Source organism: Scophthalmus maximus, chromosome 6, assembly GCF_022379125.1.
Source record: "Scophthalmus maximus strain ysfricsl-2021 chromosome 6, ASM2237912v1, whole genome shotgun sequence".
Classification (NCBI taxonomy): Eukaryota; Metazoa; Chordata; class Actinopteri; order Pleuronectiformes; family Scophthalmidae; genus Scophthalmus; species Scophthalmus maximus.
The window spans coordinates 9,356,017-9,370,910 of NC_061520.1; the positions used below are offsets into that span (position 1 = coordinate 9,356,017).

The 14,894-nt window shown below is 42.3% G+C and overlaps 2 protein-coding genes and 1 long non-coding RNA gene across 10 annotated transcripts; 2 read left to right on the forward strand and 1 right to left on the reverse strand.

Annotated features, from left to right (window-relative positions):
• Positions 1 to 300: 300 nt before the first annotated feature.
• tarbp2 (TAR (HIV) RNA binding protein 2) lies at positions 301 to 6,424 on the forward strand. Of its 2 annotated transcripts, none has more exons than XM_035631403.2 (7): positions 301 to 650; positions 1,603 to 1,917; positions 2,038 to 2,107; positions 2,311 to 2,428; positions 3,106 to 3,251; positions 3,394 to 3,589; positions 4,262 to 6,424. In XM_035631403.2, the coding sequence occupies exons 1-7, from the start codon at positions 598 to 600 to the stop codon at positions 4,417 to 4,419; spliced, it is 1,056 nt and encodes a 351-aa protein (XP_035487296.1). In that variant the 5' UTR covers positions 301 to 597; the 3' UTR covers positions 4,420 to 6,424. The 2 variants fall into 2 exon arrangements, with proteins under 2 accessions (XP_035487296.1, XP_035487297.1); XM_035631404.2 differs by having other exon boundaries at positions 305 to 650; positions 3,124 to 3,251.
• Positions 6,242 to 14,854, reverse strand: tespa1 (thymocyte expressed, positive selection associated 1). Of its 7 annotated transcripts, none has more exons than XM_035631393.2 (12): positions 14,504 to 14,853; positions 13,920 to 13,980; positions 13,406 to 13,673; positions 13,011 to 13,053; positions 12,123 to 12,151; positions 11,407 to 11,460; positions 10,647 to 10,686; positions 9,953 to 10,048; positions 9,286 to 9,494; positions 7,931 to 9,138; positions 7,308 to 7,395; positions 6,242 to 6,838 (listed from the first exon to the last, which is right to left on the reverse strand). In XM_035631393.2, exons 3-12 carry the CDS (start codon positions 13,605 to 13,607, stop codon positions 6,750 to 6,752), a joined length of 2,058 nt encoding a protein of 685 aa, XP_035487286.1. In that variant the 5' UTR covers positions 13,608 to 13,673; positions 13,920 to 13,980; positions 14,504 to 14,853; the 3' UTR covers positions 6,242 to 6,749. The 7 variants fall into 7 exon arrangements, with proteins under 7 accessions (XP_035487286.1, XP_035487285.1, XP_035487284.1 ...); XM_035631392.2 differs by having other exon boundaries at positions 13,903 to 13,980; XM_035631391.2 differs by having other exon boundaries at positions 13,897 to 13,980.
• LOC118309365 lies at positions 9,369 to 10,469 on the forward strand. The gene is made up of 3 exons (XR_004793469.2): positions 9,369 to 9,504; positions 9,624 to 10,065; positions 10,208 to 10,469. It is a non-coding gene; the product is annotated as an uncharacterized LOC118309365 (long non-coding RNA).
• Positions 14,855 to 14,894: the final 40 nt, after the last annotated feature.

A 14,894-nucleotide genomic window follows, 5' to 3' on the forward strand; every position in this document is an offset into this window, starting at 1 on the left:
AAGTCTGGAACTATTTGATTATGTAAAGATTACTCAAGACATTCAGTGAATTTCACCCCAAAATATTTTTTCATTTTCTCAAAGAAACATATTTCCTGTGTTGTTGTATTTTTTTTTTTATAACTGACGTTATAAATCGAAGTGAGAAGTGGAGTCATTTTCTCAAAGACTTCTATAGAAGCTGATTTATTTTTTTTCCTTTTTTTTGCAACCAGTGGAGTCGCCCTCTGCTGGTCATTCGAGAGGGTACAGGCATTCCAGACACTTTCTTGCATTGGCTCCACCCTCCGGACCTCGGCGACAACAACGTCCCATTTTTCTAAGACAGTCCATGGTGCCCTCGCGGTGTCCAAAACGAACTAACCCCGCAGCTTCCCCTGACCAATGAGAGTTGCGGGTTTCACCGGGACGCGTCGTACGTCACATATGTGTGTTGTGTGTTGTGTCGGTGCGGACGGGCGCCTCGTCTGCTCCTCACATGTCGCTGGCCTGTCGTCCTTCTGCGATAACACCGGCTCATGAGAAGCGAAACGTGGCCGTCTTCGCGGGGGGATACGCCATCCGGAACCGATCGGCACTGTCCGCGTGAAATAGGGAATGAACGACGAGACAGCGCCGGACAGCTGGAAGAAAAACTCCGGGTGCTCCAGGTGAAGCTGCGCCGATGCTAAGCTAACGTAGCCCCCGGGACCAGGAGATGCTTTGATCAGTAGATTTGTTCTGAACGGTTGCTTCTCATTCAACTGTTTGTTTTTAAATTCTTTTTAAACATGTCGTGAATTAGTCAGCTCAACGTCTGCTTAGCTAGCTCCTGAATACGGTGTCTCACACACACACACACACACACACACACACACTGTACGTGTCTGTGACAGATTGGTGATATCGTGGTTGTTATTGATTATTGATTATTAAACATATGGAAGGTGGGTCTGTTTATCACTGTGTGTTTACTGAATGCAGAGTGACCCAGAGACCTGCAAGTGCTATCAGACACGTGACCCCATATGTAACTGTGTTGATACCCCAGTACTTTATAGAGATCTAGCAAGAGCACAAGCTCTTAGCAATTAACTGATTTGATTATTGATTATTATCTGATTGTAGTTTGTACTGATTTTACAGTTTGTTCTTTCATACAGTCTTGCACACGGTTGCATCATATTTTGCAAGCAATTGTCCTCAGTAGGATTGTTTCTTCACTTATTAAAATTATTAATTTGTGTGATCAAGATCACTATATGAACTTTTTTTTACAGTCAACCCTCTGGGTATCTAGCCAAGTGGACATTTTCAGTTTCATATCTGCTGCTGAACGTTCTGTTGGTTGCTTGGTTGAACTGAGGTTTCCAGAATTTATTAGTATCATCGAGATCTGTAGTGAGGCACAAGTTGGGATTTTTCTGGGAAAACTGTCCCTGTCAACCCTGGGGTGTTGGGAGTCTCATAACCTTTTATAAGGCGAGTGCATACATTCTTAAGAAATGTAAGAAATACAGTTAAAAGGACAACTTTAACAAAAAAAGCGTTGCTTATAATGATTTTCATCTGACACCCTTCAGTCAACAGTCCCCCCCATGCTTTGGGTTTTCTTTCACTCAGTATTGAGCAAATGCTGGCTGTGAATCCCGGCAAGACGCCCATCAGTCTGCTGCAGGAGTATGGAACGCGGATAGGCAAGACCCCAGTGTATGACCTGCTGAAGGCCGAGGGACAGGCCCACCAGCCCAACTTCACTTTCCGCGTCTCCGTTGGAGAAATCAGCTGCACCGGCCAAGGGCCCAGCAAGAAGGCAGCCAAGCACAAAGCAGCCGAGGCTGCTCTGAAGATGCTCAAAGGAGGTCTGGGAGGTCCCGCCGGAGTAGGTGTTGGAGTAGAAGGCTTTATTGGTGTTGACGTGTCTACCGATGGAGACAGGTCAGTTCTATTTAAATATATTTTTTCACTTCTTTCCCCCAGGTCTGCAGTTAGAAGGATACTCAATGTGTGGTTTTGTTACTTCCTCTTCTGAGTGGTTTTATTTCATCTTCTGTGCAGCCCCCAGTCAGAGATGAAGACCTCAAGCAGTTCTCAGCAGTCCGAATGTAACCCTGTGGGGGCTCTGCAGGTGATTAAACCAAGAAAACCTCAGTGGAAGTTTAATTTTGTTGTTTGACTTTTCTTCTTAAGAATACTGACATTGTCTCATCAGTCCTTCCCAGTTTGCAAGTAACAATATCTGCTTAGATTAGAGCTTCACACACCCCGTTTGTTTCTTTAAAAAAACAAAACTTTTTAGTTTATTGTTTGTTTGTCTGTGTTCTCTGCCAGGAACTGGTGGTGCAGAAAGGATGGCGTTTGCCAGAGTACACGGTCACTCAGGAGTCTGGTCCAGCACATCGCAAAGAGTTCACCATGACCTGCAGAGTGGAGAGATTTGTGGAAATCGGTAAAATGCACATAATGTTTCATAATCTGTGAATGTGCGTGTTGTGTGCATACGTATGTGTCCTGTTGTCATTCATGTTTACACTATTTAGTTGGCTGGCGGTGATGAAACATTTACTAATGCTACTTATAAAAAAGGCTGATACAAAAAAGAACATTGAGAGAAATCCTTCACACTTCAGGCCTGTTGAGCAGTTCTCATTGACTTACAATCTTTACACATTTATTGCAAGAACTTTGACTTATCTCTGGCACTTTTTACTAAGGCTGCAACTAACGATTGTTATTGTTATTATTGATTAATCTGTCGATTATTTTCTCGAATAATCGATGATTGTGTTTCCAAAACCCAAGATCATGTTTTGTTTTGTCCACACACCAAAGATATTTAGTTTACTGTCACAGAGGAGCAAACAAACCAGAAACTATTCACTTTTAAGAAGCTGATATCAGACAAATGTTTTCATTAAAACTACTTTAACTGATTAATCAATTATCAAAATATGTGAAGATACATTTAGTAGTCGATGACTAATCGATTAACTGTTGCAGCTCTAGTGTTTACAGTTGCCGCTGATCAACGAGACATGCGAGCAAAATCTTTTGTTGCAAATGAAGTGTAACTGAATGGCAATCCTCACGTCAAACCATTTGTCAATCTGTGGCCGTTACTAACAGTATCCAGTTCATCTGTAGGAAGTGGAACGTCCAAGAAACTAGCCAAAAGAAACGCAGCAGCGAAGATGCTATCGCGTATACACGACGTCCCTGTCGACCTGAGGACCAGCAACGACGCTGACACAGAAGAGGACACGTTCAACATGGTGAGAAACGCAATCAAATTCACCAGTTGACAATGCTTATGGAAATCCTGTATGGTAAATAACTCGGCCACATAAAAAAACAAGACAGATGATAGTTGTGTTTTATTAACTGCGCTGAATGTCATCTCTCCTGCACACGCAGCACTTGGGGAGCAGAGTTGAGGCGGGCAAAAGTAAAGGCTTCAGCTGCACGTGGGACTCGCTGCGTAACTCTGCCGGAGAGAAGATCCTCCAGCTGCGCAGCCACCCTCTGGGCATGCCCTCTGACTCCAACTTCTGCTCCCTGCTGAACGACCTGTCTGCTGAGCAGCGCTTTGACGTCAGTTACCTCGATCTAGGTGAGTTCGCAAAGCGGTAGGATTCGAATAAATGACAATTTCATTCACTTTCTGCTGAGCCCGGCAAGACCTCACCGATTACACGTCCACATGCAGAAAGAGCTACGTTTCAGTTCATGTAAATTTAAAATGTAGATAAGCTCACACTGTGCATTTGTTTGGTGTGGAAGCCCCTCTACGGTTTCCACATTTGGTTTACAACACCTGCACAAACTGAGACTTGCACAGCATCATGGGAACATGATTGACGACAGCGTTCCGCAAAGCAAAAGGCGACAAATGTGTGGTAACTTTTGCTCTCACCAGATATGGAGGAAGTAGCTTGCAGCTGCGTGTTGTCACGGTTTGGTGCAGGTGAACCATTTCATTTTGTGGGCAGCCCTTCACAGACGCACAAGAATCTTAACTTGGCTCCACTTTGTGGTTATTTAGTGCAGAAGTTCATCTATTGACTATCTATCTATTTAAATTTAGTTAAAATATTTGTACAAGGTTTTGTCTTCTAGAAACAGGGATACCTACATAAATCCTAAGATGTTAATGATCACAGGTTCATATCATTTATCTATTTCTCAGTTTTGTGACATTATATCTATCATTACTTCACATTCCACAGAAAATATGAATATCTGTGTCAGTGTTTTTCACCATCCTTGTGCTCTTTCGTTTCAGAGGAGCGCAGTCTTAGCGGCCTGTGCCAGTGTCTCGTGGAGCTCTCCACGCAACCAATCACAGTGTGCCACGGCTTTGCCCCGGGCATAGACACCGCTCGAGCCAACGCAGCCCACAATGCACTGCAGTACCTCAAAATCATGGCTGGAGGAAAGTGATGTCATCGTCGCCCTCCTCCTCCTCCTCACAGACTCGGAACTCGCAAACTACAAATTGCCGGCATGAATTTCTACTTTGGACGAAGGAGGAACTTTTTCTGATGAGTTCAAATACCGTGAATTACCTCAAATTTGAAAATGAAGACTTTTTCTGTCCCCAAGTTACCCCCGGGAGCCCTGATTCGGTCTCTTTGATTTCTAATTGTCGCCAGCGAACATTTAGTTGCCCAAAAATGCATCCATGTTCCTCTCCTGGACATTTTGCATATTTCAATTCAGTCCATTTCATTTTTTGCTTGTCACCCATACACAGTGTCGTTTTCCCGAAATCCAAAGTTTAAAAAAAGTCTGCTTTTGCAGTGAGTGCCCAAATAACTGGAGATGAATTCTGGTGCAACAAAAAAGGAATTGGGCTATGGAATCACCAATCTCATGGATGGACTTAAAAAAATACAGCCATGCCACTGAAACATGGAGGAAGAGACTCTGCTGAATAAATATCAGAGGGTAATTATTTTAAAGACTGCCCCTTTTACTCATGAGCTTTTTTTTTTTTCTTGTATTTTAATTCGTGAAATTCCTGAAACTCAAACTGTCGCTGTGATGTTCTTAATGTTTGCCCTTATGTACTAACCCTCTCATTTAAAAACTGTGGTTGAAAATTAACTATTTGATCTCTATCTGACACAAGTTGTGAACCCATTAGGGTTAATTTAAAACGAACCCATTCTTATCATGTTACTCTTTGGTATTTCCTGAAGTTGAATTGTGGGGGAGGATCAGTAAACTCAGGTGATGGGAAAATATATAGGATATTGGACAAGGCATAGGTTGATGGCTTTCAGAGCATTTTAGGAACTCTCAACGTGATCATCACAAGCTTTTTTATGTATGCAAATAGTGAGGATGGTTTAACCTACTTAGTGGTAAAGTTCAACACTGAACAACACAAAGTATAATTATCAAAGAATCACATTTCCCATTTTCTCTGTTACCCTCATTCTATTTTGCAATCTTTGCATTAGAACCTTTGTAACTCCATCATGGTAAACCAAAGGTCTTTAAAAGTAAATCGAGTCCTCTGATGAAGAATTGTTCTTGTAATCAATGGAACATTAGAGGGGGACTAAGCGATTCTAAAGCGAAGCGTGTCTGTAAAAACAGTCACGCTCACGGTCCGCTAGCTGTCGGTTCAAAAAAACCTTTGTAAATCAAAAACCAAAAAATGTTGCGGAAAGCTTTTGGCCTAGACTAAGTGCGTCTTTCCCCAATACTGGTCGTGGCAGTAAAATCACAACGACAACAACAAGGATAGGGACAAGCTTTCTCTAAAATCGCCTACTGCCCCTTTACAAAAAAAACCTGACTTTTGATTTTCAGTATCATAGACCAGACCATTTACAGCAATCCCATTTTCTTCTGTGCAGTGTTAAAGACGGCAGCTAAAGAATGTTTTCATGTTTAGTATTAGGTCATAATTTAAACCCGTGATTATTTTCCTTTCCTTTTTTTTTTTTTGTTTTTACTGTCAGTGTGACTGATTCCCATCATGACATTTACCTGTGTCTGGGTGTAAGCTCTCATTGCCACCTCTGCTACTGTAGTTGCTAATCTGTCGATATGTACTGCCTCGCACTCTGCTGAATTACGTATTGAAAGGAGTAAACAGTTTGCACTACTTGAAGACGGACTGTCCTTCGCACAGATGCAGACTGACCTTGTTCACGTACAGTGGGCCTGAAGGCACACTGACCTCATGTTGTCTGAGGCGGCAGATCTGCATATTGTATTTTCTGACAACAGAAATAATAAGGAAATCAACTGCTGGTTTTAGAGAATTTTAAGCGCTGACACCGCTGGTATTAATGTCGACATTATTAAAATTTGTGATAGACATTTTGTCATAGTAAATAAAGGTGCCCAGTTTAACAAACAAAAAATGAACTCAAGTTTTAGCTCCATCATGTGAAATTGACTTTGTTTCCAATAAAACATTTTCTGTAAATTTGCTGTAAACTGTGGTGCAATGAATTGGACACATTATTATATTATATTCAAATATGATCCACACAGTCTTTCATCAAACCTTTCACCTTTCTACAACTTCATGGTTATTTATTTACAACATATGTATTGAGTGTGAGCACTGGGGGGGAAAACTCAACGTTATACTCAACAGGCTGAACTTTTCCTAATGCAAGAAGAAAGTTTCTTCACTGTGTAGAGTTTAACATGTGACCAAGTCTCCTGCAGAACCGTGACATTTTAATCTTTTGACTGCAGGCCCTCCGTCGGATGCACTCTCCACGTCATGAGTTGAGTAGAAACTGTCATCTGTGTCTGTCTGATGGCAGGCTGACTTCTTCATCTGCGTAGCCGCTGCTGTCTGACTGCACGCTGTCGCCCCGGACCACTTCACCTGCGCAGGGACACAAAGACAGTCAGGTATCGCACTGAATACCACTGCACAGGTGCAGCTGCAGTCCCAGTGACCTGTTTACAATTGCCCCTCAGTCTGAAATTCATTTTCTCACACACACACACACGTCAACCTGTATATCTGTTAGAACTATTTGATTCCTTGTGTCACTTGAGGCCCAAAGTAAAAAGACATTTCATGCAAGAAAAAACGTATTTTTGCATTTCTGCCAACCTCCTTGTGTAACTGCTCGGAGAAAGTGTGATGCACAGTAGCTGTTACAGCATAAACTAACAAGTTCCTGCCTCACTTGTAACCGCTTAAACAAGGTCAGCAATGATTTTGCAGCAGTTTGGCGGCCACAAAAATCATGATAAGTCATGTTCCCGTTAAACCTGACTCAGTGTACTAAACTATAATTTCCTGGGTTCATGCAAAAAAAATGTCAGAAAGCATAAATATTCCGTACCTTTGTGTTGATGTTCTGTGGACAACGGTGAGGTTGTTGTCCTCGCAGTGTCTGACTGTCCAAAATCTTCCTCCCCTGCACTGTGCACCTATTGAGACAAAAGTAAATAAAAACAAAGCATATATTGCATGTCTGCTTTGATTATTGATTAATTGCTGAACAATGCAAACGTGTGTTTTATAATCAACATGACATTGTATGCTTTTACATAATCTCAAAGGATGCTTTGTGATCATCTACATTGTGGTACACAGTGTAAACTGTTTACTGATAGAGTATCAGAGGTTCGGTCCGTGGAATCAGTCTAATCATGCTTTGCTTGCTTGAATCTTTCTGAGAACTTAAAAACAAAGGATTAAGCTAAATAAGAAAAAAAAGAAATGGGAATTAATTATAAAGTTGTGGAGCAATAACAGCCACTGTGTTGACAGCGCTTTGCAACTACTGGGTCAACGCAAGGTGTGTAGATGACATCAAAATGAAAGTGGGTTTGATCCAACCCACGACTACTGAGGACTCATGTAATGATAACGTAGTAATGATGCCTGAACATGTCAGAGCATCGACATCATCTCAGTTGTTGAGCCCATCGCAAGATGGTCTCTATTGTTTCATTAGCGTACCTCCTCCAGCTCAAAGGAGTTAACCTGTCCCACGTTATTGCAGAAGTGCCCCAGGCCCTGGCGAGTCGGGGGATTCAGGTACCAGGTTTTCCCCTCGTTTGATGAGTCCCCGCGTGTCTGGACAGGCGGGACAGTTGAAGCATGACTGGAATCTGGTGTGTTCAAGGAACCGGCGGAGGGATCGCCCCCCTCCGAGCCGGTCACAGTGATGCAGCAATCGGTACAGCTGCCGTTGGGGGCCAGGACAGGAAGTGATCCGGATGGATCCACCAGTCCGGCCCGTCCTGAAGAGGTAATGTCACCTGTGTATGAGTCCTCACCAGGCCCAGAGACAGAGGCTTGTGCTGGGGGTTCATGTGATGCAGGACGTTGCTTATCTGTGCTCTGTGTCCCAGTATGTGTTTCCGGACTGTGCGTGTGTTGACAGCAGAGAGGTGTCTGATGTTCACTGTTGACTAACTGCGGGCAGATTAGATCATATGTAACCGTGGCAACGGGCTTTGTCTCATCTGTCCTTGTGTGACTTGGAGTCGAACATGAGTCCTGCTCTGCCTGACGCGAAGAAAACCGCTGATCTGCTTCTATCACAGTTTCCCCTGATAACGACGAGGCCAGAGATGTTTTCATATCGTGAGTCCTTCTGTCATCGTCTGATGGTTGCACGCTGTTTTCATCAGCATCAACATCATCTCTTTGTTTTCTGCTTTGCATCTCCTGACAACAGATTTTATTTCCATGCTGATGAATGTCTGTGGCCACAACAGTCTCCTGTGTTTGCTCATCTTCTCCACTGTTACAGGCTCTATAATCATCTGTGACCAGACTAACATCCACAGCTGAACTGCTCCCATTACATTCCTCCAAATCCAGTTTCTTGACAGCCCCAGTCTTGACTTTCACCAGGACTGAATCCACAATATCAGGGAGGCTCGACCTTTTCCTGGGTGACGGCTGCGGGGAGGTGGAGTCTGACCCTCGAGGCGAGCCTGTGTAGAGGCACATCTTGGAGACGGTGTCCTTCAGCCTCTCCACCGGAGAACGCGGCTCACTGCGAACACTGCTCCTGAAGCGCTCGATCCTCTCCATGTCCGACGTGAGGGTGAACTCTGGTGGGGCCAGTTTTTGGAGAGGGGTGCGGGACACGTGGGAGTAGAGGGAGTAAAAAGCATTGGCCATTGCTGTGAGCACTTGGACTTGTCTGAAACGACCTAAGGGAATGAAACAATGTAAATCAGTAAAAGTAATATGGATCTCATTTGCTATATCCCAGAATTATTTCACCGTATGACTTCATATAATATTTTTAAAACAACGATGGCCTGAGGCAGAGTGGTTTAATGAATCGATTGTCTCACTAGCAAGAGAGAGGCTGGGGTCCTCCTCTCGTATCCGACGTAGCTGTGAGTCCAAGAAGAGGCGGAAGTTGATGCCCTGAGCCTGAGAGGGGAAGGTGAAGAAACGAGGAGGGATGCGCACTGGGACCTGTGGCTCATCGCAGCCAAAACCCATCTCCAACAACGTCTCCTCTGCATCTTCCGAACACAACTGCAGGACCTCTGATACACTGTGTGCATGTATGTGAGAAAGGCAGAGAAAATATTGTGTTCAAGCATGTAATGGTCAATGCACTTTTCTAGTCTTATCGACCACTCAAAGCGCTTTACAGTACAAGTCATATTCACCCATTACACAGCTCTTTTTTTTCACACGCTGCCGGAACAGCCAGCAATTTGGTGTTCAGTGTCTTGCCTAAGGACACTTGGGACTGTAGAATGGAGGAGCCAGGGTTCAAACCACCAACCTCATGGTAAGTGGACGACCCACTTTCGAATAAAAAGATTTGAATAAATAGAATTAAAACTTTGTGCATCTTATTATTCCGGAAAAATAAACAAAAATGTCAAGTAGGGAAACTGACTTGGAAAAGCTGCAACTCATCAAGCAGGTAACTAGGAGGAAAGGAGCCTGGTTGTCAGTCTACTGCCCTACACGATAATGAACCTGGTGAAAGTGTCGCTTCACCTTGATGTAGTCTTACAGGTGGAGGAGGACGGGCAGCTGGAGGTCATGCTGTGGCCCAAGTTCAGTGACGGCAGACGTAGTCCACGAAGAGGGCCGCTATCGACAAAAGAAATGTGAAAATATGACCAACAAATTAAATTAAAGTATAATGCAAATCTGTAGCTACACCTCACTGTGTTTTGTTCTGTTTTTTATTCATTAATTTCCCAAAATTTGAGAATTCGTATTCATACTGCTTTATGATCTGAATTTCAGAAGGTCCCATGCAAATGTTTTAACGTGGGAAGATGCTTGAAATGGACTACAATCAACTGACAGATGAGTGCTTTCTTAATATCTAATTCACACATCTGAATCGTAACAGTCAAAGTGAGCAGGGGTGTAACCAGAAACTAAAAATATCAGTGAAGAAACTTGTTAATATGCTCTGATCTGACTAAAGCACGAAAAAGGTCAACTCTCTCCAAAATGAATTGTTATAATTATATATATACAGTATATATATATATATATATATATATATATATATATATATATATATATATATATATATATATATATATATATATATATATATATATACTGTATATATATAATTATAACAATATATAAATGTGTGTGTGTGTGTTAGTATACTGTATAAATAAACATGGATTCATTTTATATTCACTTATTCAGTACGGTTTCTACTCACCCAGCTTCACGTGAGATGTCTCCAACGTTTAACACAGAAGCTGAAACCAGGTAATAAAAGAGGAATATGTTTAAAATCCATCTTAATGCCTGTTCATTTGCAAACTCATGCCATTCCAAATATTTCTCTGGGTGTAAATGTCCGGTGGCTTAACCTGATGAAATTTGACAGAAGCTGTCATATTACAGCTGCCGATGTGATGCAATTCTTGAACCAGGATGTCATGAGGTTAGTTAGTCATATTCAGTCAAACTAAAACTGATAGGGAGGTTGTACCTAAAGATATATTTTAAACTTAAAGGCACTAAGCAATTAAATTAAAAGGCATTCGAAAATTCTATTGCCCCAAATATTTCAGGCTTAACCTTAAAAACTGACATGGCTTTAAAATGTGTAGTCACATTTCATGTAAAAAATCTTTCATGGATAATTAACTTTTAGGTTGCTTATAAAAAAAAATAACTTCCCACTCTGAACTCTCTCAGTAGATATCCCCCTCGAACTCTCAGAGGAGCGGTGACACTGTGCAACACTTGACATTTCTGTGAGGGATTACAGTTGATGTGTGTCCTTGTCGAAGGGAGATCAGATGATATAAAATCCATTCATGTTACACACCTCATTTTCCTACGTGAACATTTCCTGCTTTGTTAGTTCCCTTTGTGTGTGTGTGTCTGTCTGTGTGTGTGTGTGTGTGTGTCTGTGTGTCTGTCTGTCTGTCTGTCTGTGTGTGTGTGTGTGTGTGTGTGTGTACACTTACCATCAGCACCAAGACTCAGGTCATCGTCGAAGTTGATGGGTTTGAGCGCAGACTCTGGAGAGAGGACACACAGTCACTGACTTAAATATCTAGTTAAACTCAAATATGATCTTTTTGCACGTTATACGTTAAAGTCTGAGTGTGTGAAATGTGACTATGATAATAATAATAACACAAAAAGCTTTATTTGTAAGGCACTTTTTAAAAAGTTACAAAAACGCTTCACCAAAGCTTGGGACGATAGAGTACCTATCTATCTATTTAGATAGGTACACATCTTACACATAAAACATATAATGAGCTTATCAAATATAAAAGTTATAACTTAAACTACTCTATTGAAGATGAAATTAAATAAAATGAGCGGATCTACTAAGGATCTACTGATATGATTTTCAATAACACAAACCCTCACAGGAGAAATTATTCTGACCTGTGAGTTCTTTTATTTTTGTTACTTTATGTATATTTTGCAAATGATTTGACAATTTCAATGCACGGTTTTTACTTGTAAATATGTTGTTGTACTGCGACACTTTAAATCAAGTAAACGATCTAAATGAGACAAAAGAAGGATGTATTTTAAAACTGAACACAGTTGATTTACCTTTACTACAACGGTACTGTAAGTATGTGAACACAAATCTCATACATCTCAAAACTGACCTACACATTGCTATTCATGACAAAGCTTTATTTTATACGCTCATACTCACCAACGCTCAGCTGACGTCTGTTCTCTGACCTGTAAGATATATTGCAATATTTAATGCATGAACACACACACACACACACACACACACACACACACACACACACACCCGTGAATAACTGAATATGTATGATAGCATCCTATCTACAGTTCATACTTGTGTTCTCTCTAATCAGCTCGTAACAGGCTGCCAAAGTCTGTCAACTTCCTCTTGTAGAAACGTTCACATGCTGAGCAGAACTATGGTCAACACCTTTCAACCCAGTCCGGTCATTTTCACGCTGAGCCCTCACACGAATAAAACCGTCACACCACTACTTTAGCTGAACCGTTTCTTAGTGTTGGGAGACATGTTACGCCGCATGGTTTGGCTCACGGATCACCACCAGTGTAGCTTCCCTTTCAGCGATGCATATGATAAATAATGTCTCTGTGTGCTGACGTCCTTCCTTCGATCAGTTCCATAACGTGGAAAAGAACAGTTGTTTCCCTCTTGTTGTTTAATGCTTTACTCTCAGCCACAGGGCGACGTGCTTTCTTCTTGCGAAACGCCCTCTGGCTTAAATACTTGAAATGTCTGCATCTGTGTCCTGAGAGCAACATTTTGAACATTGCCATTATCTTAAAAAGATCAAAAAGATTTAAGAAGCTTATTTCCCCAGTGAAATCTTCAAAATGCAACAGGTGAGGCCACTTTGACGTGAACAACACTGTGGCTATACTTTACTGCGCTGCCTTTGTGGAACATGTGACGTCAGAGAGGGTTTCCACTCTCTATTTGATGTTGTTTGTGAAACTGTTTTCTGGTGACTGACACTTGGTCCTCTGTGATCAAAAAAATCTGATCTTACATTCATTCTACAAAAAAAAAGAACAAAGCAAACTGACTCACCCACAACCCAGCAGCCAGCTCTCAATCTTTCCTGTGAAGCATCCTGTGGAAGTCATGTATGACATTTAGCTTTATGAGTAATCCTCATTAGATGAACAACTCTGCAGATTCTTTTAGTGTATTTCACCATTTGTAACTAACATCCATGCAGTCGACTATAACTGTGTTGACTATAACTGTGGACATATCCTGTTATGAGAAAGTGGAACCTCCGGTTGCATTTAAGTAATCATGTAAATTACGCTATTTCTTAAAGAAGAAGTAATGAAACTTTTTAAAAATAATCTATGCAATTTCTTTTATTATATGTATTTGTAATAAGAGGCATTACAGTGCTGATACACTGGTATCAGCACCCTCTCTACTTCCCTCTGACCCAATTAATCACTTCATACCTGAACTGAGAGATCTGTGATCGGATCCCTCGCACACTCCTGCGACTCTGCACTCACCCTCAGAAAAGACGTCGTCGTCTGATATGGAGGCAGATGGGAGGCTGCACCGCGGCCTCTCGGGGTCCAGCTCCTCCAGAGTGGGCCACTGTCGGCTGCTGTTGATCCAGGCTCGCCGCCTCGCCCTGGAGGACGGGCTCTCCATCGCCCCGGGCTACAGACGGCAGGGGGACATGCGGGGACTGAAGCCACAGAGACACAACGGCAGAGCCTGAAGTGAAACACAAGACAACAGGGTTTGACATCAAAGCTACCGTGGATTCTTTACAGTGTGCTGTGCTTAAACTGTTTTGGAAACAAATGTAGATTAACTACATTGGATCGCATGGACTGGAAGTCTCTAAACCTTGCTGAACACATTATGAAAACTCCTTTTCACACAGACATGTTACACGACTTCACCGACACAGTAAAACTGAACTAGAAAGCCTCACTCTGACCACAATGTAAATCCAACCGTGACAAGGAGAACAACTTCAGTGCAACAGCATGCGAGGCGAGTCCGGTTTTATGTCATTCTGTGTGTGAAAAATAAAACTCTGATTGAAATCCTGAGTGAATAGAACTGACAAGAATTGAGCCAAACACAAACAATTTAGGCTATAAACATAAAACATGTAGACATCAATTAAAACCCGAGTTATACAACAGAGTAAACATGAAACCAGATCAAAAATATAAAGCCATAAAGGAGGCTACTCGCCACAGATGTTTCTGTACACATTAAAATAAAACCTTGCAACTATGATGCAACCTTGGTTGCAACCTTGATGAATATTATATAATTTTCTAATTATGAGCCCAATCCAACCACTGGCAAGTTAAGATCAATACAATATTCATGAATAGAAGAGATGCATCATAGCCATAGGATATAACTGACCTATACCATTCAGTATGAATAAGTCACAGAAGATATATCTTCTCCATGTCTACATGTTGTAATAACTGTCAGGTGACTTTTAGTAGTTGAATTTAGCCGCCTGAGCTCAGATTGTTGCCAAATAAAGAGAGTTGACGTAAGTAAAAAAGCAGCTTTACCTTCACCGACGCAGGTTTCACTTGTCTCTCTCTGTCTCTCTGGTTTCCTGTTATGGCAAGTTGACTGAAACTTCGCTGCAGCCTCCAGCAAACTGCCTCCATCTGCATCCCCGCCCGCCCGCGCGCCCCGGGTGGTTTTCACTGCAGCCGCCGCTGTCAGCTGCACTCGGTGATGTCTGAGCTGGAGGAAGTGGCCTGCTCGCACATCGTCTGACCGTGAGGCGAGTTCTCGTCCGCGCGGCTCGACGCTGCGACACATCCTGCAGGAGCGAGAGCCGACTGACAGTTTGCTGCGAAATGTCAGGGTTCCAACGGCTGACCGACCGCACGTCAGACAAAGAGGACTGTCGGACTTTTTGGCGTGAATGCTCAAGCATCCATATTGTTTGAT

What these genes read in the sequence shown, in the direction of transcription:
- tarbp2 (XM_035631403.2), top strand. Translation starts at nt 598, where the DNA reads ATGAACGACGAGACAGCGCCGGACAGCTGGAAGAAAAACTCCGGGTGC. An exon ending in GTGTCTACCGATGGAGACAG is followed by an intron (nt 1,918 to 2,037) that starts GTCAGTTCTATT and finishes TCTTCTGTGCAG; the next exon opens with CCCCCAGTCAGAGATGAAGA. An exon ending in ACCCTGTGGGGGCTCTGCAG is followed by an intron (nt 2,108 to 2,310) that starts GTGATTAAACCA and finishes GTTCTCTGCCAG; the next exon opens with GAACTGGTGGTGCAGAAAGG.
- tespa1 (XM_035631394.2), bottom strand. Translation starts at nt 13,607, where the DNA reads ATGGAGAGCCCGTCCTCCAGGGCGAGGCGGCGAGCCTGGATCAACAGC. An exon ending in GACATCTCACGTGAAGCTGG is followed by an intron (nt 10,049 to 10,646) that starts GTGAGTAGAAAC and finishes TTTTGTCGATAG; the next exon opens with CGGCCCTCTTCGTGGACTAC. An exon ending in ACTCCTTTGAGCTGGAGGAG is followed by an intron (nt 7,396 to 7,930) that starts GTACGCTAATGA and finishes TTGTCTCAATAG; the next exon opens with GTGCACAGTGCAGGGGAGGA.